At 44.6% G+C, this 27,394-nt stretch overlaps 1 protein-coding gene across 1 annotated transcript in view; it reads right to left on the bottom strand.

The window, feature by feature from the left end:
* ACAP3 (ArfGAP with coiled-coil, ankyrin repeat and PH domains 3) overlaps positions 1–27,394 on the bottom strand; it is a 328,968-nt gene that overhangs the window by 160,411 nt on the left and 141,163 nt on the right. Inside the window, exons 2-3 of the mRNA XM_085609611.1 lie at positions 11,578–11,635; positions 682–801 (exon numbers count right to left, since the gene is read on the bottom strand). Coding sequence (XP_085465737.1) covers positions 682–801; positions 11,578–11,635 — 178 coding nt within the window. The remainder of the gene's footprint in view (positions 1–681; positions 802–11,577; positions 11,636–27,394) is intronic.

Here is a 27,394-nt window from a genome sequence, read left to right as displayed (position 1 = left end):
GACTTGGCCTCAGTGAGGAGGGGGAATGTAAGCACGGAGCAGAATAACAGAGAAGGACTTGGGAGCAACAAACAGAGGGAAATAAATAGACTTAACGCCAGAGTACTGAGGAAACAGGATTGAGCAGCATTACATTGATGAAATAAAAAGAAAGGAGAGGGAATTAATAGAGCTGGTGGCTTGGCCACATAGAACTGAGGATACAGTACTAAGCAACATGGAACTGAGGAATCATAGAGCTTTAGCGTATAGAATTGAGGAAACAAAAAGTCTTGACATCATTTAATGGAGGAAACAGAAGGACTTAGCAGCATTGAACTAAGGAAATGGAAGGACTTTACAGCACTGATTTATTTTATTTATAAAGTTGTATATAGCGCGACAAGATCCTGAAGGATATCAGAGCGATTTACGACACAGAACTGAGGATACAGAACTAAGCGACATGGAACTGAGAAAACACAAGGCTTTAGCGGCAATGAACTGAGGAAAGAAAAAGACTTAACATTAAATGGAGGAAACGGAAGGGTCTAGCACTATTGACTTGAAGAAATAGAAGGTCTTAGCAGGAAAGAATAGAGAAACAGGAGAACTTAGCACAATAGAGGAAACCGAAAGACTTACCAACACTGACGGAAGATTCACACTGCACCTTTTTAATATTCAAAATGTTCCACTCACCGAGATCATCTCGTCTTTCCTGCACTGCTGGGACAGGTCCCGGATCCCACTGACAAAGTGCTTGTTGGTGGTAATGTAGGCCTTTCCGGCCTCGATCATGTTGCTGCATAGTTTCACCAGCTGGTGGGATAAAAAGAGAGGGAGTGAGAGGAAGAGAGATAAGGGGGTAGGAGAGTAGGAAAGAGGAGAGAGAGGTGGTAATGAAAGAAGAGAAGCAGAGAGGGAGATAAAGGAAGAAGAGGGAGTGAAAGAGTAAGAGGAGAGAGAGAGAGAGCAAAACAGAGAAAGAAGGAGAAAATATATACGTTTAAGGAACCAAGGGAGAAAGATATGAAGAGAGTGCCAAGAAACAAGAGGAAAGGAAAGCGATAAAAAGAGGGAGATAGAGAGGACTTTTGGACAGGTTGAAGCACAGATGTTACGTTCGTGTTCATTGGTTTCTTTGATCTCACAGACAGAGGATTCTTGGCCCGCAGATCAGTGGTTCTGAAGATTTGCAATCACATTTGGCTCATAAATATAAACCAATAAAGGCCCCCTGACAGCTCCCGTTCATACAACAAAGATGACTCATAATTGCGCCTTACAAACTATTTCAGAAATGTCAATTCTAATTTTACCCATTTTATCTTCTCCCAAACTATGGAGCCAGACAGCGTGTTCCTCAACTTACAAGGGGCTGTAAACAACAAGTAACAATTTAGTACAAATCGAGTCCATGGTTGCTGCAAGTTATTTGCTAGGGATCAGTCCAATATATACACATGAGGTGGTGTTTGTGTATGGTCAGGCTGTAATTTGACACAGATGATAAAGAAAAAAATGGAAAGGGTTGAAAGACTCATTTTGTCATAGTTGTTAAATCTGCCTTGAATAAAGCCACTTGCTCCCAGGCCTAAAGCTGATAACAAATTGTAAACAAACGTGGACCACTTGGATTGAAACTAATTCACTCCTCATTAACTCCTCTCTCAATTCTCCCCCGCCGTCCCTTACCCTCCAAGACACCTGCTTGCAGTCCTCCCTTAGGGAACAGTCGTCCACCCTGGCAGTCCTGTTCCCTTCCTTCACCCCTGCTTCCCCTCCCCCCAATCCCACCTTCCCCATCTGGGATACTACCCTCAACACTCCTTCCCAGCCAATGGCCTGCTCCATCATCCATACCCATTTACCAGCCTGGAATTCTGCAGAAATCTCCCCCCTCGCCAGGTTAACCACCCCCCCATCCAATCCATCTTTCTAATTTCCTGACTTCACAGCTCTCACGGTGACGTTTCCACCTTTTGCTCTCCCTTCTTACCCTTCCCTCCCCTCCTCCCCTTCCCCCTCTCCCTTTTTTGTGAATCCTAGGGGGGGCAAGCCTATTTCATTTCTCTCCACCCCCAACACTCCAGAACTTCTGCTTGAACCCCTATCCCCTTATGACAACCTCCTTCCCCCATTTTCTTCTAACCTAGCAGAACTTTACACTTTATATAACCACCAACCGGCGCTACCATACTTTTCGTGCTTGTTTCCAGTCCCCATACACCTACTATACCCAGTCTGCGCACCTTCCCCCTCTTCTTTCCCCCCCCTACTTTCTGCCTTCCTATGTCCCACTTCTATCCCCTTTCCTCCCACTCCAGACCTCACCTTTCTCTTCCTCAGCTATAAGTCAATACCTCTATTTTATTCAATGTATGCACAGATAATTCTCTCTCCTACTCAGATGTACCGACAAGTACTTCCAATCAACATCTCTTGATGAGTCTCTCTCCATTCTTTATTCCTACATCCACCCCCTCCCCATGGTCTCCCTCTCAAGTTGAACCCCCATCTGAACCCATAGAACAACCTAACATTCTGTTTCCAGCTCTGCTCTCCCTAGAAAATAAATTAGGACTCCTCATCTCTTCAGATTCAGATTTTAAAGTCTTTATTTCGATAATAAAATCATAAAAGACAACAAAATTTACACAAACAGTTGAGGCCATACATTACAAACGCCGCATACTAACCAATTTACACATAATAAAAACTATACATTAAAAATAATCCTTGTCAAACATCCCATTTATGTTTAGACGATCCGTTTATGTATACAGTTTTTTTTAAAAACATAAAATCAATAAATAAAACCATCTTAAAATACTGTGCAATATCCAACTTTGGATTGAAGCTTTTAAGGACGAATCGCATGATCAAACATTTCTAGCTATTCATGGGCTCTAATGATCCAAACCCAGCCCAAGAATTTCGCTGTGCTCACCGCAAACAACTCAGAAGTATTGGTCTTTAGTGCCCGAATCGCCTCTGCAGACCTACCACAAGTAAGGCGTTGAAACAGCGGTTTTAACCATTTTTTACGAGGGTCGTGGTACTTGGGACAAGCAAATAAGAGGTGGCCCTCTGACTCCTTGTGGCCAGGACACCATTTACAAAATTCAGTTACACCAGTGCCCCAGTTTTTAACAAATGTATTCAGCGGCAAAGAACCCACCCGAAACTGATGGTAGAGTTTCTTATCTAGCGGCCTGGTGATAATGTCCCAGTAGTTCTCACGGGAATGGTCCAGCTTGTTAGCCAGGAACCTGCCTGTTAGACTGGTGGAGCTGGAAGCAGACACTAGGGTTTGTCGGACCGAGGCCCAGTACAATGCTTTGAATTCTTGTTTGGAGGGAAACACATTGGTTCCAGGAGACAACCACAGCTGTTCCAGACCCATTTGCACCAAAATTGTTCTAACCGTACGTAGCCAAGGAATTCTCCCGGATCCCTCCAGAGACCTGACTTCAACAAGCTCCTTAGCAAATAAGGCAAGGTCAGGGGAAGACCAAATCCGTCTCCAAAAGGCGACCAGTCTGAACCTCGCCATCTCATTAATTGGATTGCACCCTAAGTCCAAACAAAGGGGTATAGATGGAGTTGATTGAGGAAGCCCCACTAGATTCCGCAAGAACTTACACTGTGCTTTAAACAGACTAGATAGATCCATGTACGCCCAAAGATCCGCTCCATATAAAATAGCAGCGTTAATCTTTGTGTCGTAGATTTTTAGCGCGGGGTGCACTCGTTTAGTAATGGATCTCTTTTGTTCCCTAAGGAGACAGCCAGTTAAGCGGGCCAGTTTAAGCTGCTGTTCGACTACCTGCTCCTTCCATCGCAGACGAAAGTCTAATGTAACCCCTAGGTAGGACATGTGATCTACTTGTTCCAAGTTAGCACCACCCATCATTACCGCGCTCCGAACCGGAGTATTCCTTGTGAATACCATGAACTTAGTTTTGCTCACGTTTACCTTCAAATCATTGATGACACAAAACTCCTCAAAGCGGTTCAATGCCCGCTGTAAACCGCTTCTGGTCTTAGAGAGGAGCAGAGTGTCATCAGCGAAGATGAGCATGGGGAACTTCTTCCCAGCCAGGGAGGGAGCATCTGTTGGGAAGGTATTGAAAAAGTTTGCTACCTGGTCAATAAATAGCAGGAAGAGAGTGGGCGCCAGGACACAACCCTGACGAACCCCGCGTGTTACTGAGAAACTGTCCGTCACTTGTCCTTGACTGCCCCACCGAACCCTAGCAAAATTGTCCTCATGCAATTTAACAATTAAATCCAGAAGTTCCAAGGGTAAACCTAGGTCTCTCAAAACGCACCACAGTTTAGCCCTCGGGACCATGTCAAAAGCAGCCTTCAGATCAATGAAAGCGGCGAAAATTTTTCCCCCGCCTAGCAGCACCACCTTCCAGTATATCAGACAGAATCTAAACACCTGGTCGATGGTGCTGATACCAGCTCTAAAGCCTGCTTGCATGGGAGACAAAATGCACTCTGAAATCATCCATCCCTGAACTCTACCTAAGATCATTCGTGCGATAACCTTTTGGAGGGAATCAATTAGGCTGATCGGGCGATAATTGCCCGGGTTGGACCGATCCCCTTTTTTATATATTGGGAGGATCTCAGCCCCCTTCCAGCTCATTGGGATTCTAGCTCCTTGGGCAATTGCATTGGCTAACCTAGTAATATACGGTATCCAAAGATCTTGGTTGGATTTAAACAGATCAACGGGGATTAGGTCCATCCCTGGAGCCTTCCCCCGCTCAGTCAGGCCCAATGCTAATTCTGTTTCTTGTTCAGAAAAGAACAGGACCCCACCGTGGTCCAACAGTGTGTGCTTGTAACTTAGCAAAGTGGGGGATACCGAGATCTCAGACCTAAATTGGGTAGCGTAGAAATCCACCCAAGTTCCGGGGGGGACATGATTTGTAGGCATTTTCGAATCTGGGTCCCTGCCCCACTTGACCAGTTCCCAGAATTTCGTCTGGTTATTGGATGTCGATGCATCCAGAAGATCGGACCAATGCCTATCTTCCCACTCTCTTTTAGCTTCCCACTGGTTTTTTTTATACTGGGCCCTGGCTACCTTAACATCTCTCATAACCCGTGACTTGACCGCCTTAACCAATTGACTATAGGCCTCCCTACATTTCCCGGTGATGTGGTCTTTCCCGTACCGTTCCCCTCACGGCGATAATGCAGGCAAGGATTGTGGCAGGGATAACAGATGTGCCCCTCGCAAATGCCGTTCCCCTCACGGCAGGCTCAGTAGCAAGAAAGAGATTCCTTCACCAGGTAAATGCGCGTCCCGCGCTGCGGTGTTGCTGGTGTCCTGAAATAGGACCCGGGCGCTGCGTGATGACGTCTGCAGCGCGCGCCGGGCGCTGTGGCCTCTGGGTGATGTGGTCTTTCCCGTGCCGTTCCCCTCACGGCGATAATGCAGGCAAGGATTGTGGCAGGGATAACAGATGTGCCCCTTGCAAATGCCGTTCCCCTCACGGCAGGCTCAGTAGCAAGAAAGAGATTCCTTCACCAGGTAAATGCGCGTCCCGCGCTGCGGTGTTGCTGGTGTCCTGAAATAGGACCCGGGCGCTGCGTGATGACGTCTGCAGCGCGCGCCGGGCGCTGTGGCCTCTGGGTGATGTGGTCTTTCCCGTGCCGTTCCCCTCCCGGCGATAATGCAGGCAAGGATTGTGGCAGGGATAACAGATGTGCCCCTCGCAAATGCCGTTCCCCTCACGGCAGGCTCAGTAGCAAGAAAGAGATTCCTTCACCAGGTAAATGCGCGTCCCCTCATCTCTTCTATATCCCAGGTTAAAACTGCAATTTCCCACCTAAGTGCTAAAATGTTCACTCTTCCCAACTCCCTACTTCCTTTGGCGAGCACTCACATCCCCAAAATCCTGAGGAGTACCCTGCTCCCATGCCCCCAAAAAGACTCACACAATCTGGCACCCACTGACATTTACAACCTATTGGCAAGCTACAATTCTTCCAACTCCAACCCCTACACCTTCCCCTCTCCAGCTAACACTAATCACTGCACTATACCAACATCTCCCTCACCCGCACCAAACATCGACCATCTTCAATTCAGACACCTATTCTCAGGTACATTATCCCTATCACCCCTAAAAGCCCTGACTCCACCTTCTCCAAAACGGGCATCTCAGAGGCTCGCTGTCTGCTAAACAGCTGTCGATCCGGGAACAAACACAAGCTGGAAATGTCAGACATCATAAATCTTTACAGCCTGGATATACTTTTCCTCACTGAGACCTGGCTCAACGACACTTCTCATACTTCTATCGATCTTCTGCTCCCCACTGACTATTCTATTCTCAGGAATAATAGAGAAGATAGTGGGGTGAGGTGTAGCAGTTCTCTGCAGGAACTCCCTTCATCTCAAAGCTTTTCCCAGAAACTCTTTCCGTTCCTTTCGAATGCCTTTCTCTGGAGTTTCAAACCCAGCAAAACTCCCCTGTCAGGTTTCATACCATCTATCACCCGCCTGGTGACAGCTCCGCGTTCACAGAGGAATTCACGGACTTTGCGAGCGACCAATACTTGCAAAGCCACAAACATGATTTTTATTGGAGAGGGTAGTCTTCACTGGGGCAATCTGGAATATTCCGCGGGCAACGGGCTTGCCACTTTACTCTTAGGAAATGATCTTGTTCAACATAACACAAAACTAACACACTCTAAGGGCTCCATTCTTGACCTTGTTATCTCCAAAGTAGATATGATAACTGCTGCTGATCCTATACCAGTAGACTGGTCTGACCCCTTCCTCATCCCCTTCTCTCTGCACCTATCTCATTGTGTTACTCTTGGCCAACCTAAAAGAACTATTACCTTTTTATGCAACATCAAGAACATCAACTTGGACATTTTATGCAACACAGCTTTGAGCTCTCTTCCAATCTTAGACCCCTACTCTGATGTCAACAACCAGACCTCCCAATGTCTCACCAGTCTATCAGCTGTAATTGATAATGTCGCTCCACTGCAAAGTAAAAAGAAAAGACCTACTCCTTCTGCTCCGTGGTTCAATAAATCCCTATACGAAGAAAGAAAAAACTTGAGGATCCTTGAGAAATTATGGAGACTCTCCTTTCACCACCAATCTGTCCAATCTCCACCTTGCAAGATCCCATTACCACACACTCATCTTCCATGAAAAAGTGATGCACTTCAGAACCCTCCTAGATTCCGCCAAAAAAAGTCCTAAAAAGTTATTTGACCTTATCAAAGCACCTTGCAAAACAAGGAGAGGGGCTCAATAAAGTCCAAAGGGATAGAGCACCGGTAACTGTCTCGTTAAAAAGATCTTTCTCTTTGGACTGAAGTAAAAAGAAAAAATATTTTTTAAAGAGTCACATAGAGATCACTTGCTCCATTCATCAGCTTGCACACTTTCAACCTCAATTGTAACCACGCCTCATGAAATGTTGGAAAATTATGGATGGAAAACACCTTACTATAATAAAAAAATATCAGTTAAAGTTTATTAACAAATTAAAAACATCTCATAATCAAATTGCATAAAATAAAATAATCACAAATGAATGGCTAAAGATAAAGCCTCAATCATAAGAGTACAGTAAAAGATATATTACATCAAAAACATAAAAAGTTATAAAATATAACCAATGGTGCAATAAAAAAGACAATCAAACATATAAGCATTTACATAGTGGGAGGAACCATAGCTGACACCGTGAGTGTGTCTTTAGATGTGTAGATTTGTCAATTCGGTAAGCAGAAACAGTCCGGTGACAATGCGCCCTAGTCTCTTAGGGTTCTGTTCCGAAGCAAATTACACAAAACAACCTATGCGTCGACGCGTTTCGATGGTATGTAATGATAAGAACCACCTTCCTCAGGACTCATAATGTATATCCTCCACGAGAACTTTAGCAAATATTCATTATTGTCGTAGTAAGAATCACTGACGACTGGCTTATGGGGTAGAAGGTAACCAACGTTATGTTCGCGATGTTTGATTATATCTTCGATCAATCAGAGAAGGGTTTCACTGTATAAGTAGGATCATATAAATGGCTTTCACTTCCAGGGTAATAGGTTATACATAGTTAAAAGGTAAGTTCTAGAGATGTGTCGTTATACTTCGGGGATGGCTCGTTGGCTCGATCCTCAATTTGAAGGCACTTGTATGTCTTTAATTAGAATGTCCGTACATCATCAACAACAGTAGCCGTCCTATTTGGGACAAGATGGTGATTTTCCGTTCTGCCCGTGGTACTGGGTACGGCTAAAAAGTTTGATGCCCGCGTTTAGAGAAACGTCTCAGGGTCCCTGCCAATCGTCATGAGGCGTGGTTACAATTGAGGTTGAAAGTGTGCAAGCTGATGAATGGAGCAAGTGATCTCTATGTGACTCTTTAAAAAATAATTTTTCTTTTTACTTCAGTCCAAAGAGAAAGATCTTTTTAACTAGACACTTATCAAAGCACCAACATCTCTCCCTCTCCCACCATATTTGACGATCCCCCCCCCCCCCCCCAAGACAGCGGCAGAATTTGCAGTATTCTTTGATGAAAAAATAAAATCACCTGTGGTTCAGGTTACCCATCCTACCCCACCTGTGAACCGCAAATCCCTAGTCCTGTGGCAGAACTTTGACATCATCAATGAAACGTCCCTCCTTGAAAGCATTCTAGAAACTAAACTCTCAAACCATTCCATCTACCCCATGCCCAGTGACATTGCCATTGACGTTTACACCTAGACACTCTCCTACTGGACCAGTCTGATAAACCTCTTCCTCAACCAAGGCTCCCTTCCTGCTGCACTTAAAACGGGACAGGTTATCCCACTTCTTAAGAAACCTTCTGGTGTTGCAAACGATCTCAACAACTTTCGCCCTATCTCCAACCTTCCTTTTCTTGCAAAAATTACAGAAAGTTTTGTGGCAAAGTAACTTTCTAAACATATCAAGGTCAACTCCCTCCTTGACGAATTCCAATCTGGTTTTACCCAAGGTTGCAGTACCGAAAGAGCCCTACTTCAAGTGATCAATGATGCCCTGCGAGTACTTGACTCTGGTGAATCTTATCTCCTGATCCTTCTTGACCTATCCGCAGCCTTTGACACAGTTAATTACAACACATTTTTGAACACCTTAAAGCTAAGAATGGGTTTTGAAGGCACAGTGCTCAAATGGTTCGAATCATTTCTCTCTGGCAGATCCCAGATGATCAAAATAGCTAATTGTCTCTCCACTTCAATGGCTGTTGGACAAGGTGTCCCTCAAGGCTAGAGCCTCGCGCCCACACTGTTCAACCTCTACATTGAACCGCTGGGTAATCTACTAAGTAAATCTGGGATCCATTTTCACCTATATGCAGATGACACCCAAATCTACCTAAAGGTTTCTTCCACTCATGACATTTCAATCCTCAACACCACTCTCAGCTCCATCCACCACTGGCCGTCTACTCATCAACTAATAAACAGAATTCCTTCTTCTATCGATCTCACTATCTCCTTCTTCTATCCAATCTTGGATGAACAATCTGAACATTCTCAACAACAAGCCTATCATTGTTGACAGTGCCAAATCTCTAGGAGTCATCCTAGATAAAAGGCTCAACTTACATTCCCATATCAATACCATCGCCAAGAATGCACGCTACCAACTGCGCCTTCTCTGGGGGGTTCGGCGCTTCTTTCCTGAACAAGACCTAAAAACCTTGGTCCAATCATTAGTTCTTTCCAGATTGGACTACTGCAACTCTCTCCTTGTTGGCCTCCCCAAATCCCACCTTCCCCCTCTAAAATCCATCCTCCACTCAGCAGCTCGCTTCGTATATGGGGCTAAAAGAAATGATCACATCACACCCATACTTTTGACTCTTCGCTGGTTTCTTATCAAAACAAGGTCAATTTACAAGACTGCCTGTCTCACCCACAAAGCCTTGCACACCTCCACCCCACACTATCTGGCTAATAAACTCAAAATCTCAGGAGGCTCTAGACCTTCACGCAATGCAGAAAACGTATTGCTCGAACCTCCTACCTTCAAGAGAGAAAGATTTATGTCTCAATCCTTCTCTGGTAATGCGACCAGAATCTGGAACTCACTTCCTCCATCCCTCCATCCCTCCGAACCACCACCTCTTTCCGGACCTTCAAAGCAGATCTTAAAACTCTCCTCCTCCAAAGACACTTCCTGGAATAACTTACCCCATTTCTTGACCATTACGACCATCTAGCACTCACATGAGGTCAACTTTGTAAATATGTATTTTACTCCTGTTTCAACCCCTTCTAACCATAGAGGGGAGCAAAGTGCAAGATATGTTCGTAGCTCGACTGTCTAGGCCTTCATCTGTTCTTTTAGGTTGCCTTAATTTCAGTGAATTTAACGAGGGCCTCTTAGATCCACACTGTTGTCCTCATTTTGTGAAAAAAACTAAAATCCAAATACCTGAAAACTACTGGTGTATGACCTGGTTGCGGTGCAGCAGCCCAGGTCGAGATGAAAAGCACGAACTTCTATTTCAGTGATGCCATCGAATGAATTTCACCTCATGCTCCTACAGCACATCAAACACTTATTGAGGGAAATACGCCTTGCAGATATGCACAAGCCACTGTCAGCTTCTCAAGCACATTACAAAAATGCACATTAAATTGGAACAACGGAAAACGCATGCTAGGACAGCTGAAAGTAACATCCTCAGAAGAGAGTACCGTACTCAGCAGCCGGATGCATGGCATGGGTCTACGCATGGGTGTGCCAAATTCAGTGCATGCAGAAGTAAATGAATCTCTCCAGAACCCTGTTTATTCACAAGAGGCTGCAGTACCACAAACACGCTGTAGGGGGCACTGCTGAGAAGAGATAAACTGGAAAATTCCAGAGGGGACAGAGGCTCCACAGACCTGGAGAGTCTATTGGGGTCAGCTGCATTTCAGACAAGATCTTTCCTTGCCTCCACCAGCCTTTTGCGGGCATTAGCCTGTCAGAAAACCTCCCAGTTCCATACAGTCAAGTCCGATTTGCTGACTAGAACTGTTAAAGTCGTTCTAGCCACAAAAAGGTCCCATCCCTACATTTCACGATGCCTACAAACCTCATCTCGCCGATGTATCACCCTCTTTCCAAAGCACAGCGTCCTTCAGAACTGTACAGGGCAGGCTTCCCTGGACCACTGGCACCGTCTGCTCCAGTTCAGGCCGGATATGACATCAAACGGGGAGGATGAATAACTCCAGCAGCATTGTCGTGCATCAGAGGCTGTTTGTTTGTCCTCGATGTATCAACAAACCATGCAGGTTCTAGGCCATGACGTAGGTCTCAACCTTGTAAACGACTGATGGGCAGCGGCTTTGTAGCAAAGGAGGTTGGACCAGTAACAGGAAAGAGAGAAGCAGATTTTGGGGCAGACTGTGAATATGAAGGCATGTAGGGCTCAGTAGGGGTAGGCTCTGTATGACATGAGTGACTTACTCTAAGCAATCCAAACTACCAATTTAGATGCACATTTTCCACTATGCCAGTTTACCACTGACCTCATGAGTCGAGTACCCAGAATGCCCTGCTCACCTTATCAAGTTTGGCTTCGATTTCAACCACATCTGTCTCCACATCATCTATCGAAGCCCTGAAAAAAAATGAAAGAGAAGTATTGAAATAGGCGTGTCAAGGAACATCTTAGTAGAAGAAGCTTAGGGAACAGGTTCTAAGCAATAGTATTTCAAAGCTCAAGGAGGAAGCCATCAAGTCTAAAGTTACACAGCTTATAAAGTGTTAGAATACCGGCCTTCAGGACTTAGAACCTAGGGTATTAATTAATTGAGGGGACTTTGTGCCTAAGGGGAGGTGGTCCTGAATGAAAATGAGAGATAAAGGTAGAAAGAAACGTGGAGAAAGAGGAAGGAGGAAAAGAGATGAAGCGCGAAAGAAATGGGGTGAAAAGAAGTAGAGAGGGAGGAAGAATGGGAAGAGCTAGTGAATGGAGCCAGAAGGCGGAAGAGGGCGGGACAGTGAAAGGAAAAGTGAATGAAGAAAAGAGGGAAGATGAGGAAGTGAGATGAAGGGAAAAATAATTATTGCAACAGAAGGAAGAAGGAATGAAAGAGGATCACAAGAGATATAAAAAGTAGAAGGGAAAGGAGTTTGAGGGTAAAAGTAAGAAAATATATCATTAGAGAAAAGAATCGAGGAACAGAAGAGAGCGAGGAGGAAAGAGAGGAAAAAGTGAGATTAAGAGAACATGACTGGGACAGATGGAGGAAGAGGAAGAGGAAGGAAAAGAGAAGGGGAAACTGAAAGGTGAAAAAGGAAAACTGATGTAGGAATTGAGAAGAACAGGAACAAGGAGGTGGAACAGAGATTAAGGATGTAGGGAACGGGGGAGAATGGAAAGGAGAGATGAAGTGAAAATAGTAACCAAGACGGAACACAGAGGCGAAGAAATGTTACTAACGTAGAAGGCGGCAGAGAGGAAGAAGATGGAGGGAACAGAAATGGGAAGCGGGCGTAATAAAAAAAATAAGATGACAGGAAAAGAAGTAACGGAGAAAGGAAATGCGAGGGAAAGGGATCGAAAAGAGCAGGAAGAGAGAACACAAGAGTCCTGTGGGGAAAAGACAAGGCTGCCACTGCCAAGTGGGGTTCTGTTCCAGCCTCTGGCGCCATCTCTCAAGCAAAGAGAGCGGAAATATTACAGAAATGAAGCGTTCCATGGGGGGGGGGGGGGTTATATAACACGGACCGCCTGTGCTTAGGGTGTAGTACGGTTCACTGAGGCCACGAAAGGAATATGCGTATAATGTGCGGCAAATGTGTGTCAGCGTGAGTCTGCAATGTGTGTGTGGGGGGGGGGGGGCTATTGAGGGGCGAGGGTTATGTGCCGGTATGGGTATGTAAGAGCATATCTTGGAGAGATATATATATATATATATAGCACTGAACATCGCTTTTGTTATAAATCAACCACCGCATAAATATTAATCTCTGTCACGGAATCACAGGAGAGATGTAAAGTAGGTCCTTGCAGCACCGGTGGTGCAGGGTCTCTAGTCATCCCAAGACTGACTGACTGACTATCTATCTATCTATCTTTTTTTATATGTTGAAAGTTTCGTATAAGAGCAAACGAGTACGTCACAGTAATAAACAATCACACACCATTTGACAGTGAGTGTTAAAGACAATCAAATTAAATAAGAAACTGCAGGGTATATAACAAGCAGCGTATATGTAAAGAAACCAGACTGAGCAAAATCTTAGGGTCCCTGCCTGCACTTTTCAGCCAAACTCCAGTTTATCTCACACCACTGAGCCAAGAGGTCAGTCACAATCACCAAAACTATCTAACTTTGCCAAGTGAACTAAATGGCAAAGCCCTCCAAAGCTGCAAGATGCGTCATCATGAATCAGCATCCCGAAATCAACCCAAAAACACGCAATACTAGCCCAGTCAGTCTTTGGGGCCTTCTATGGCTTTTTTTATTATCAGATTGCAGAAAGTGGCGTCACATTGGGTTCGCGGCTGCCTGCACAACGGCTTAAAAGTAAAGCTCCGTGCACCCACTGACGCGCTGCTCGCCACAAAGGATTAGTTTTCAGCACACGTAGCGGGAAAACTGAAGAAATTCTTCCTGGCTGAATTAATCAGATCTAGAGTTAAACAGACCTCCTGGTCAGTCGCTGCGTCATTCACATTTTTCTTACACCCCTTACAGCATGGGACACTGGGTCAGCCCGCTTCAGCCATTGGCAACCTTCACTGTGAGTGAGAAATTCTTCTCTTCCACAAAAACCACATCATCACACAAAGTAGTTCTCTTCAACGTCATGGACTACTATGGCAATCTGTGCTTTTTGAGACCAAAAAAATGTTTGCTTTCTTCCAATTTTTAAACAATGTTTTATAACAAAAAAAAAAACAAGCACTGACAAGGCAAAAAGGCAGGCTGCTAATGCCAGACCAACAAGGTTTTTTGTATGTTTGGTCCAGCACTAATTTGGCACTGCATGGCCACTTCAGAGTGGGTTATATCAGAGATATTTGGTTTGAACACTTCTGCAGCTACACTTTCACCAAAATTCAGCTGTTCAGCCAAACATGGTTATATTTACCCAGGAATAAAAAAAAGGCCAAGCTGCAGACTGTCAGGAAGTGCACTGGTTAGATAAAGAGGGAGGAACGACCATAGGATATGGCTGCATGCCCACCGCTGCCCCTGGATTCCAAGGTTTCACCTTCATCGGATAGGCCGGCTCTTCAAAACAACTACGGTTCAACCATAATGATGTGATCAAAGCCACGCTCCAGCTTTCTAAGAGATGGTAAGAAGGCCGGTACATTGAGACACAATGCCACACCATATAAAGAACATAGTGAGAAATATTAGGCGGCATCAAAGACGAGTGACAATGATGTCAACGAATGGTAAGCAACGGACAGGTTCCTACCCAAATGTAGTAAACAATACTCCAGGCAGCGACAGCGCACACATTGTTGGCATGCAAGACCTAATAATACTGTCAAGGAATACAATGACAGAGGGGTTTGGGAGGTGAGTAGACATGCACAGCAAGGAAAACAGAGAAAGAGATATAATGAAATGATGAAAACACAGAGTGCCAGAAAAAGAGAGTGTGTATGAGAGAGAAAGGTAAAAAAGAAAAAGCAAGTTTAAGAGACAAAAGATAAGTAGATGGGAATACAAAATAAAGAATGGGAGGAAGGAAGAGTGAAAGGTGATCAGAAACCAGCACTGGCAAAGTCAATAGGTCTCGTCTTTGCAAGAGCTGTTGACTTTGCCAATGTCGTTTAGTCATATTGTACGGCAGCATGGCTGCTGCTCAGCATGGACAGAAGTTAGTGGTGTGGAAGGGACTGATGTAGAGAAGAGTGGCACAGAGGGAGAGGTGTAGAGGAGAGTGGAGTGGATGAGACTGGGGTACAGGAGAATGGATTAGAGTGACAGTGGAGTAGAGTAGCGTACAGTGGCTTAGAATTGAGTGGCTTGGAGCAGAGTACAGTGGTGTAGAGTACAGTGGATTAGAGTACAGTGGATTAGAGTGGAGTGGCTTGGAATAGATTGGCTTAGAGTGGAGTACACTGGTGTAGTGGAGAGTGAACTTCATTGAGGTGAAATTACCACCATCACCCACTACCCCTCTCCATACCAGCCCGCACACTGCATCGTTTTCAAGCCAGAGAATGGCCTACCCATGCAGGGAGAGACAGCCTGTGATTGGATAATAGTATCCAAGGCATGGTAGGCTGGGGCAGAAGAGGTGCTGAGGGATGCTTCCGCCCAGTGGGAGGCTCATGGTGGGGTAAAGGGGTAGGAGGGGAGGAGGGGCCTATAGGTCTCATCCACAGAGAACTTGCTGGGGAGGGCGGGTGAACAATTCAGCAGGTGGTGGTGCACAGTAATTGGTTAGGGAAAGAGATGTACTAGGGGGTGGGGTGGTGGGTTTTAAAGGGAGTCCGATACCTAGCCCATCCGCTGCCTGTTTCCTAGGGGAGTTTGAAAATTGCCTTTTTTTAAAAAAAACATTACAAGCATTGCAAAGCTTACGACTTAAATATAAAGCATTTAAAGTTGTGAGTAGTATATCTACACAACTTCGCATAACCCTACTTATTATAACATGTTAGTCAGAATAAAGTGCCCCCTGAGACACGTAGAAAATTGTGGCAATTGACCAAGTGGAACCATAGTCTGTATAATCAAACTCCGCCTAAATCCCCATTTGTTTACTTGGTCACATAACTTCTCGGTTACTCTCAATCTCCTATGGGGTATTTTATCTCCAGTAATAGCATTCACATCCATAACATTAGGTAGTTCACACGCGGAGGTTAAAAGCCGAACTGCTGTGCTAGGGCTCAAACCTGGGACTTGCAAGTTGTGCACAGATCTTTGTTGGCACAGAGCCCAGTAAACTATGTTAAATACCAGAACTTTTATCAGATGTTTTCCAGAGCGATAAAAAAAAACGAATTCTGAAAATCTTAAATAATTAACACAGTTTCGGAAATCCAGGGTTTTGGCACAAGTGTGGAAAGCACACGGCTGTAGTGAGAGAGGTGGGGGTGGGTTAGTGCAGCGAGAGAAATATTAAAATGAATTTGCTGAAGTGCCCTTTTAAGCATCAAAGTGCCCATCCGCAGTCCTCTCTGCCAATTTTGACGTTTAAAAGGGCGAGGATGAATGTTAAAAATGTAGGTTCGGTGGAAGCTGCACAGCCGGGCCCACCTGCCCCTGGCAGCTCGTTAAAGCAGGCCCCGGTGGGACCTGCTGGACACCCTCGCGCCCTTGCATGTGGAGTGTGGACCCCGGCGTGCGGATTAGGAAATATGTATTCTATTCGAAGCACGTGGGGGTGCTGGGGGCTAACGCCGGCCAGTTGTCCCCAGTGTCCACTCAAGGCAGGTGTATTTCTGTACAGTGCAAGCGGTGATGGAGGACATGGCTGAGGGTTCATCAGCTGCTTTCTGTCCAGGAGCATGGACTAGCCGGGCATCAGTGCCCGTAAAATATGGACTCATTACTTTTGCATTCTCTTAAAACCTGCGCATTTCAAGACAGTCTCACATTACACCGATTTACCCCCAGTTCATTCCACAGGGCATGCATTATCTACCCTTCATATCTATGGGTCCAGGATGGACCATTCCTGTGATATTTTTAAAATTCCATGCCATAGACAACAGATGAATCACCCGTGTCTTGGAGCAGACCCTGCATTAATAAATCATTCATTTCCAGAAGCATAGATTCACCAGGCAGTCATTCCATTGATCTATGGGCACATTTGTTACCACAGAAAACTGTTTCATCAGCCATTCATTAATTCCCATGCAGCATCCTTGCGTGCCTAGAGTCACCAGCTTTCCATTCAATTCGTCAATGGAATGAATGTATTAATTAGCCATTCTCAGGGCATGAGTATTACACACCTATCCTTCTCAGTGAGGGTCAGATTCTATAGCTATTCGCCCACATGGAACCATTGGAACGTAGATACAACAGCCATTCATTCATTCATTCATTCATTCATTCATTCACTGGGATTGTGGACTGAACCACTGTACACTCCCAGGGGTCCAGAACACATTAATTTCACAGCATTCATTGAAAAAGAGCACAGATGTATCAGTTGTCCACTCTATTAACAAGTTAATGTGTCAGCTGTTCATTCTCCAGGCATCGGCATTCATTTGCCATTGATTTCTGTGGGGTGTGGATTCATCAGCCGTTCATTCTTAGGAGGAGTGGATTCACTAGTAGTCTGCTTCCTTGAAGTTTGTATTCATCAGCAGTTCCTTCCCATGGTGTGCAGACCCCCCAGGCATCCTTTCCTGTGTCCCAATAATACATCAACCTTTTATTCGACTTGCATGAGGATTCAGGAACCATTCACGCCCATGAAATATGACGTCATCAGCTGTTCATTTTCATGCTGGATAGATTCATCGGCCACTCATCCCACCACAAGTGGATTGAGCATGTCAACAAACAAACCGGAACTGCGTGAAATCCGCTCTCTTATTTCCTACGATGAAACCCTACTTACGCACTTCTAACTTCTGAGCCACAAAACAAGCCTCACCCCTTTTCTCGCGCCTTTATGCCCTACTCTTGTTCCCGCCCCACAGTTACTTAATCCCTTTTAAAACAGTTGGTCAGTGACAGCCCTGGCAACTCAGTGGAATAATGTTCGACTGCTGGGATCTGCGTTTAGCCAGTGGAGAGACATAGAAAGGCTATGGAATCGCCCACCCTGCCCCGAGGATGGAATCGCCCACCCTGCCCCGAGGATGGAATCGCCCACCCTGCCCCGAGGCTGACCTGATGACTCGTCTAAACTAGGACAGAGCATACACCACTCTTCCTCTGCACACCCACCTTCCGCCCAACGAACACTTGTGCACATAAGCTCCGTCATCATGGTAATGCTGTGGGATTCGGCTACTTACAGTGTGGTATTTCCGTGGCGGCCGGCTTGGCTCATGAGAGCGCCATTCCTGTGGCCTCGCAAAGGCCCGGACAGAGCAGAAAACACAAGTCAGAAGAGGCTCAGTGTTAATTAGGGGTGACATATTTAGTGATAACCAGGGACCTACTGGCAGCATACAGGAATAGGGGGGGCACACATGGGGGTACCTGTCTGAGTAAACCCTCAGTGTGTGCCTTCTGGGCCTAGAACAACCACACTTCACAGCACTGCACGCAGACGCTTAGAACTGGTCTCACCGAAGAACCAGGAGCGACCCTCAACCCTTTATTTATACCCTTCAGCCGAGCCCGGCCTCCTGGCTGAGTGTGCGATACATTGTATAGTAGAGGCCGGGTGGCACGCTACAGTAGCTATATAATACTGACAGTACAAAGAGCTCAAGAGACAATTCAGAGTGAGAGTTGAAATTGCCACATGACTATAGCTAGCGGGTGAACCTCGAGGTTCGGGGCACGTGGCAATAAGTAGAACAGTATCAGGTTTAAATGCCTTACATGCTTCTGATGAGGATAAAATTAGGAGCAACTCCCAGGGTTGTTCTGTCTAGGGACATGAACTGAAGAACAGTTCCCAACATTGTGAAGATGATACGGTTACAACTGGTTGTCCACCTTCCACCTTTTTAGGTCTCGCCTGACCCAGCGCATGCGCTGGTCTGGCGAGACTTATTGAGAGGGCTCCAAAAAGTGCTGCCAGCCTAGAGCTACAGTGCATGTGCGCGGGCGCGCGCGCCGCGTTTTACCGCGATTACTTTCACTTTCATCCGCTTGGATGGTTGATCGTGATCGCGATCACTTTCACTTTCGCGGCCGCAGGGCCGCTTGGCATAGCCAATAGGTCTCGCTTTTGGGACCTTATAAGTATTTAGTTATGCAACTGTTGCATGGATGAACACTTATAAGGTCCCAAAGGCGAGACCTATTGGCTATGCCAATGCTTGTTGAGAAAGCTACAAGAAGAGGAAACGCTGACAAGCCGTCCTTGGGATAGGGGGGGTGAAATGCGTATCATTAGGGATCCATTCATGCTCCTGTGGGAGTTCTCATTGGGCCCATTGGCCAGCATGAGGGCCAGTGGTACAGCTTGCATCTCAGGCTCCTGCTGTGTCATCTTATTAGGGTGACGCGGATTTGGATTGGGGCCACAATTAGGCCTGAGATGGCCAAAAAAGAAACGGCCCACATTCACCGATCACAACTTTTCGCAATACGCTGCTTGCTTAGGATCATGGAGTTAAATGATGACAAGGAAATTAACATTCCAATGGATAAACATACTTTGAAAGCACAGAACTATCAAAAATACTAGAACTCACTTTTAATTGCTTTTTTATCCATCCGTTGCTCTGGATGTTTTGATGGAAGTCTGCTGGGAAACCAGACATGGCACATGCCTAGACTGCCTTTTACACTCACTCTGGGCTTTCTTGACATTCATTGTACTTTTTGCAGCACCCAAGAGAGGCTCTCTGAGGCTCAGACCGGTGAAAGGTGTATATATTTTGTTGTTTTACTTGCGGCTAGCATCACATGTATGTTCTGAGAAAGGGAATGATGCTAGTGTGTAAATGCAAAAATAAACAAAAATAAAGTGTCACTTTCCTTACATGCAGCTTTATAAAGCACAAACTTGGCACAGAGTTATTGGAGCACTTTAAATTAGCACCAGATAACATTACAGAGGGTCATATTTTTAAGGTTCATGTAGATTAAGTGACTTGCCCAGAATCACAGGAACTTGAGCTGACGCTGGGACTTGAAGCTGGTTTCCCAGCTTCAAAGTTAACTAAGGCCACAACCTGTCCCTGTTGACCGCAGTAATTGATATCTGGCAGACAAAGGAGAAGAGCAGAGACTGATTTACCTCTGCTGTGACAGATGGAGCAGTCCATGGTCATTCTGCCTGACATTAGCCCTCTGGCCTGACTTTATATGCATGGGTTCAGACTCAGTTTATGCTTGTTAAGGCTGTAACAACAGTCTTTCATGTTGTGGATCAGCGGTGGAATCCTTAGTAGACCAAAAAAACAGCCCATCAACTTACCACAGGGCCCATCAGCCAATGGCCGATTGCCCGCCTTGAAGATCAGAGGTTGCCTCCACATCATTATGGACGCTGTTTCCAATCCTACGCATTTCTGTGGCAGCGTAGTGTATTCTGGGTGCTGCAGTCTAGTTTTGCTTTCATTGAACTAATTAGAATAACACACCTGAAATATAACCATTGAGACAGCTTCTTCGAGTACGATTACGAAAAACACTGGCAAAGCCAATCGTTATCACTTGGAATGCCATCAATACACGTAAAAACAAAAATAGTTCCCTGACAATAGCAGTGTGGAAGGACGCACTCGACCAATCAAAAATCATTCCTCCAGAGGCTGGACAAACACAAGAACAGGGAGGAAATCCATCAAGTCAAGAGTATGGATTTGAAACAGACAAGAAAGCTGCTCGGTCATGAGAATGTTGTAGACCAAAAGCCTACTCTTAGTGTATGTTGAAGTTCTGTTTACAATGTTGTCATCAAGCAACAGCCAAAGCTGTATGTAGAGAGATTGCAAAAGCTGTTAATGTAGGTACATGGCAGTTACTTCTCATGGACACTAACGCCCTGCTCCAAACAGATGGCATGCAACATCAAAGCCTGTGTCTTATCAAACTAAAAGATAGTACTAACTAGGGTTATGGATCCCAGTGCATAGTATGACAATGTTGTCCAACCACCATGCTCTGGACTTCTCTGTATTAGGCAAATATGTTCTGACATAGCCCTAAATGTCTCTAGGATGAGACCATCAGGTTGAAGTGAAGCATAGGTCCCCGCTCGCTCATCACATACTGCCATACCCTTGATCCAGTTTGGCACCCTTGAAACTGGCCACAATATCCATATCGTCGACACTTGTCTTCTAGCCAGGAGTAACGTAAGAGGAATAAGCCTAGCCCATGATCTTCTTGCCTATTCTGAAAGCGTGCTGCTGGTCGAACTCAGGAGTGACACCCCCACTTACTTCATGACTACCGCTAACCACAAGTGTTCAGGCTGTATACAGATATTTGGTGGATGGGCCTAGCAACACTCAAAGAAGTGTCAAGACTTGTTTGCACATGGCTGGGTCTAAACTGGAATGGCACAGTGTGCAAAAAAACGATGGATTTAGGCCCAAATGTCTGTATTGGGGAGAAAATGTTTGACATTGTTTCAGCATTCCGTCCATCATTTGTTCTTTTTGCATTTGTTGCCCTATGTGGGATGGGTAAGCCCAGACATGGGTCCCGTGCTCACTATGCCACTGGATTCAAGCTAGCCGGGCTGATGAGGGTTGAAACATCGAATATTTGCTTCCGGTCTAGGAAGGTCCTGGCTTGGCAGTTCGGACTGGACTGTTCCCATGGGGTGTAGGGTCAAGACCGATTTGCATGTGGCTGAGTTTAACCTGGAATGGCATGGTGCGCAAAACACCCCAAAGAACTATGGATTTACGCCCAGATCTCTGTACTGGGGGTGAATGTTTGTTTGTTCTTTTTCCACTCAACAGAGGGTGCCTCAGTCTGAGGCTTCTCTTTATCAGGTTCAGCTCGGTGCTTTAGAATCCTACCAGAGACACATTGGGATGCCATGGTAATGGGGAGGCCAAGGTCCCCAATAAGGCGGCCTCTACTGTTGGGATGATTTTAGCCAGCCCCCATCCACCACCCCTTCAACATACAGTAGTCGCCATCTTCCACTAAAACAGAACCAAAGGTAGAGGCCCTCTAAGGATAACTCAGGAGCAAGGGGTTAAAAGAGGTGTGATATTTAAAATTACATGTGGGAAGGGTTGAATCTATGACTGCTACGGGTGCGTGGATTAATGATTAAATGAATTAGTGAACTGGTCAGTGTGCAGGGGTCATTTGGAAAAGGGATAACAAGCCATCTGTAGCACAATGATCATGCGAGCTTCCAGGATGCTATGTCTGAGCTGCCATTTGTCAGAAGGGTACACAACTCACTCTATTTGGTCTCCTCTGGCGGGAAGTAAAAGGTGTTCGTTGTATCAATTGTATGAGAAGCTCCAAAGGTGAATGAATTCGAACCTATGTCGAGAGATTTTTGCAGCAAGCACTCAATCTAGTCAACTATCAGGAGTAAAAATAGGACACATGCCTATTTCTGCAAAGTGATGGTGTGGAAGAGGCAGGAACACATCAGGGAAGATATATCTACCATTCGTTGCTATTTTTACCCATCATTCTTGAATAAAGGGATTGTACAACTAGTTCTCACGACTTCAACTTTGACTGAATTTGTTCTAGAAAACTGCCCTGTTAGGTAAGACACCTGCTGCAGGAGCTGCCAGTCACACTTTGATCTTGTGCTAAATATCTATTGATAAAGACACAAATACAATTCGATTGCTCACATTATAACTTTGCAATAAAAGTAGCAGTAAAGAAAAGTAGATCATGATGAAATACCAATGTAATAAAAAATGAAACGGACAAATAGAGGTCATGTTCTTATATAAATACTATAAACCGTGAAGACATTTTATAGAGCGCCATGCCATTTTATTTTTAATCCACTCTGTGATCCCCCCACACATCCACATTCATTGTAGAAGGGCACACACATAAATAAATTAAGAAGGGCAGCGGACCTCAGCCTCTACCCAGCTCCCAGGAGCTATTGACGCTGGTGCCAACGGGCACAGCGCCAATGTCCAGCCTGCCAAGTGCCGGAAGAAGGCTGGCCACAGCGAAATGGAAGAGATGAGCGAATGCCAAGAAACCTTCAGCAGAGGCTCAGCTTTTCTTCCTTCTCAGATTGATAAAATAAGTATCATTGAGTTCAGTAATGATCTTATTGATCTCTTTAGAATCCCACCAAATAAAATAACAATTATTATGCTATGCAACATAACAATTTTAGTAATAATAATTATTCCTTTAAACATTAGAGGAAGACAGCACTAAGCTGGAGCTCATACTGCAAAGGAGCCTCCTCCCTTTACTGCACTTGCATGACAGATTTAACCAACACCGGTAACAGAGTGAAGGACACTCTGAAACCCCAGAGGACACTCAAAGAAGCACCAAGGTTCTGCTTAATTCGGAGAATTAACCATCATATGGCTCCAGCTGCTCAACAATGGAGTAAATTCACAGTTCTATGCCGTAATTACAAGACCTTGAGGCGAGAAGGTCCAGAGTGCCCCCAAAATTACCATCCCGCTCTACAACCCCAACTAGAACCCCAGGAAAAGCAACACAAGATTGATCAGCAAAGCCAAACACAAGAGAAAGAAATATGGAGGAAGAACCATTGGAGTTGAGGTCATTCCTTTGGTAGTCATTGGACCATCATCTCAGAGAACAGCCTAGCTCAGCTTCATTAAAGTTATAATTGAAAAACATATAATTCAAGGATACTTCTAAATCATAATAAGGCTCCATTGAAAGCACTCCTTTCTAGAAGAAGCCGGCTCCTTCAGATACCCAAAACAGTTCCCACCATCTGCCGAGTAAACATGGGCGCGTCCATTCTCTAGCACTGACCTAGTAATTTTTTAACATGAGACTGATCCAGCTCACCTAGCGCTGTGAAGTGGCTTTTGGTAACAGATTCAATGCAGTACAAAAAATATAAAAGTAGACATTTTCCATGGGAGCTACAATATATGGAACGAAGACTGGGATTTGTTTTCAAGTATTCTTCGTATGCTTTTTCTCATCATGGAACTTCTTTTCAGATTTGTGTATAATACTTAATGTGGGGCTTGAGTCCGCTTCGCATGCTTATTCTTCAATAGCTTTTGTTTTTCTTTTTGTATTTGCCCCTCCCCAATCGCGGCCAGCATTAATCGCAGGTGGGGGGGCGGGCGGGAATTGGGTTGCGCGGCGAGGGGGGTGGTAAATGTAATAATACATTTTAAAAAACATACATATCTGCCGGCTAGTGGGGTCCCGCATTTTCTCGGCTCCTGCTCCTGCTCCTGCTTTCCTGCCTCCGGCGGGAACAGGAAGCAGACATCCTTCCTCCCCTTCCCTAAGCCAATGACAACCCTGCAATGACAGCATTGTGATTGGTCAGGACAGTGCCCAGTCAGGCGCCTATGGGGTGCCATTTTCTCCATGTAGGCTACCTTGCAGCCTGCATGGACAAAGGGCAGACTGAGCATGACTGGTTTGGGCGGCCCCAGAGGGCCGACCAAACCAGTAATGCTCACTTAGGAGTGGGCACACCACTCATCCCCTGCCCAGCTCTGCTCGTAGAGCAGCCCAGCCCATCCGCCCACCTGCAACAAAACACTTCTGCTTTCTTGCAGTGTGAGAAGCAGAAACATAAAATGGTAGAAAGCAGTGGGGCGACACTCTTCCGTCCTAGTGGAGGAGCCGCCCCGGCCCCTTCCCTGGAGCAACACTTTAAAAAAATCCTTTTGCTTCCACTGCTTAAATTCAGGGAACACATTTTTTTCATTTTCTTTCAGCACCCATGGGTGTGTATGTGTTTTCTTGCTATATCCCTTATGCGTGGTGTCCATCTCTTATGCTGCTCCATGCACTCTTTGTGTTGGCCCCTCCCAACTGCTCCGTTACGTTCCCCACTGCTGTTTTTTCCTGCTTTTTAAAAATGTGTAACCCTCCCGCCCAGATACCATAAGTTGCTCCTCTACTGCTCTCTGCCCACTGTTGCTCAATTAGCTTTCAATTGCCTCCCCCCACTAGGCCATTGCTTACCCATCCGTTTTGTTTTTTACTTCTTTTTCGGAGGACCAGCAACTGCTATTTGCTACTGGGTTACTCCTTTCTCAACTCCATCACATGTTTATTGCACATAGAAGGAGCTATTCACAATGGTATATTTACATGTGAGTTTCACTTACACTTTGTAGTAGCTTTACTACTATGCATGTTCACCATTTACAAGTCTAAATTTACTACAAATTGTAGGCTTACAAATCTCAGGCTGCAGCCTAATTTACGAGTGCGTAGTTACTACTTGTACCTTTTCACACAGACAGACGTCTCTGCCACCGGGGCAGAGATCTCCCTGTGGTAAAGTATAAAAAGAAGTTTAAAGTTTTTTGTTTTTTTAAAGTAAACATATTGGTAAGATAAATATTAATGTATATTAAATATAGAACAAAATAAACATGCTACAGCATTATTACCTACTTTTGAATTACATATTTAGTTATTTTGAATATCTTCAATTAAAATTCTTTATCTTAAGATTTAAAAAAAATAATAAGAATATTTATGTAGTATGAGTTATTACGTTATGTACATATTTCAAATTGATTTTATAAAAAATGTAAATTACATTCTTTTTCTGATTTAAAAAAAGGTTATTAACACTTTATAATACACTAATATTCAATGAAATGTATTTATATTTTTAAAAAGTTAAAATAAGTTAATTAAATTTAACATTAGCTCCTATGGGCTTTTGTTTTAAGTCCCTGCCTCCATTAATTTCTATTTGAGGTTGTTGCAGTACCATGGGCTGATCATGTATGGTGAGGGACTTACTCCAGCTCTGAGCTGGGGTACATTTACAACGGTTTGGGGTTCTTGGCTGTAATAACTATAGAATTGAAGTTTGTGAATAGCAATGGGCTTAGGGCCAGATGTACCACAATTAAGTTTAGAGTTTCGCAAATTGCACAAAACTGCAACTCACAATTTGTGACTCGCTAAACTTAATGTACAACAGTGTCTCAGACACGGTTTGCGATTCCCAATGGGCGCGCAAATTGCATGCCTCATGAATATTAATGAGGATGACGCAATTTGCGACCTCATTGGGAATGGCTAGCACTCCAGGGATGGTGGCCTGCTGGGGTCAGCAGATCACCATGTACCATGTCTGGGACTGCTTTTAAATAAAGCAGTTTAAAAAAAAATGCAGCCCGTTTTCCTTAAAGCAAAACGGGATACATTTAAAACAGAAAAATTAAACTTTTGAGTTTCATTATTTAATGGCAGGCAGTGGTTCCTGGGACCACTGCCCGTGCTTAAAAAATATTTACGCACACATTAACAATGGGAAGGGGGTCCCTTGGGGATCCCTTCCTGTTTGCGAGTGGTTACCACCTACTTGAAGTAGATGGTAAACTGCGAGTGTTTTGCTGACGCAAATTCGGTTGCAAAACAACACTACATGGCATGGTGACTCGCTATTAGGAAGGGACGCCCTTCCTAATTGCGAGAGTCGCAAATGCTATTTTGCGAGTCAGAGTCTCTCAAAATAGCATTTGTACATGCCTGGAATCTTTTTTGCAGTCGCAAACGGGCCGATCTCCCGTTTGCGGCCGCAAGAAAGGGTTGTACATCTGGCCCTTAATCTTTTGTAGGTGGGTCCATGTTCCTATCTAAACTCCTCCCTATTTAACTATAAATATTCACAATTTCCCAGACATTCTCTTCCACCCCTCCCACATTTACTACAAAAACATATACCTACGGGTGCAGAGATCTCCAGAGTTGGGGCAATATTCTCCACACATAAAAGATAGGAGAGGCAGAGACTTAGTCTGCCGCATATAGGTTTGTGAAAAGCCTGTTGGAGTAAGTATGTTAGTAGTACTATTGTGGTATTACTAAACGTACTATAAAATACAATTTGTGAAAAGGCCCCTTAATATATATTATTTAATTTACCAAGTCATGATGGGTGCCCACCAACTTGAAATGGTAAATTATTTAGAACTAAAAAACAAAATTATTGCCCCATGATCATTCCACATATGCACGCATGCATGGCAATGCATGCTGCTGTATACTTCATCACACTGCAACTGGCCTCCAAGTAAAAACAAGCATTGGTAAAGGCAATACATCTAGCATTGACTGTAAACCTTTTGGCTTGGACAATGCTTCATTTGTTTTGCCATGGTTTTTGTTCAGCTTTATTGTTGGGGGATTTGCTAGGTCCTCACTAGTATAAAAATGAAATGGTTAACTGGAAGCAAAAATATTTTTCCTCAAAAACACGCACATTGTTACAATCGTCCCTTACACTGAATTAAGCTAATTTCTGTGTGCATGTGCACACAGCTCCCTGTGAAAAAAGCTGAATGCCATCACACACAGGGCAGTTAGCCAAAGGCTGAAGTGGGCTGACCCACTGCATCATTTTGTAGCGGCAAGATGAAAAATGTAAATGACATAACCATGGATGAAGAGGACTGGCTGAAAGCCCCTTCAAGGATGTAAGCAAATATATATATATATATGTATTTTTAGTAAAATCAAAAGGCTTCTGCTAATGCAAGACCTAAAAATAAATACCAAATCATCATGACACAAACATGCAACTGAATGGTGATGCATGATCGTGTGCAAACATCATCACGCTGGGTTCAGGCATTTAATTTTTTTTAGAT

The sequence above is a fragment of the Triturus cristatus genome, chromosome 1_2, assembly GCF_964204655.1.
Source record: "Triturus cristatus chromosome 1_2, aTriCri1.1, whole genome shotgun sequence".
In the NCBI taxonomy this organism is placed as follows: domain Eukaryota; kingdom Metazoa; phylum Chordata; class Amphibia; order Caudata; family Salamandridae; genus Triturus; species Triturus cristatus.
This window is presented reverse-complemented; position numbering and strand designations above follow the sequence as displayed.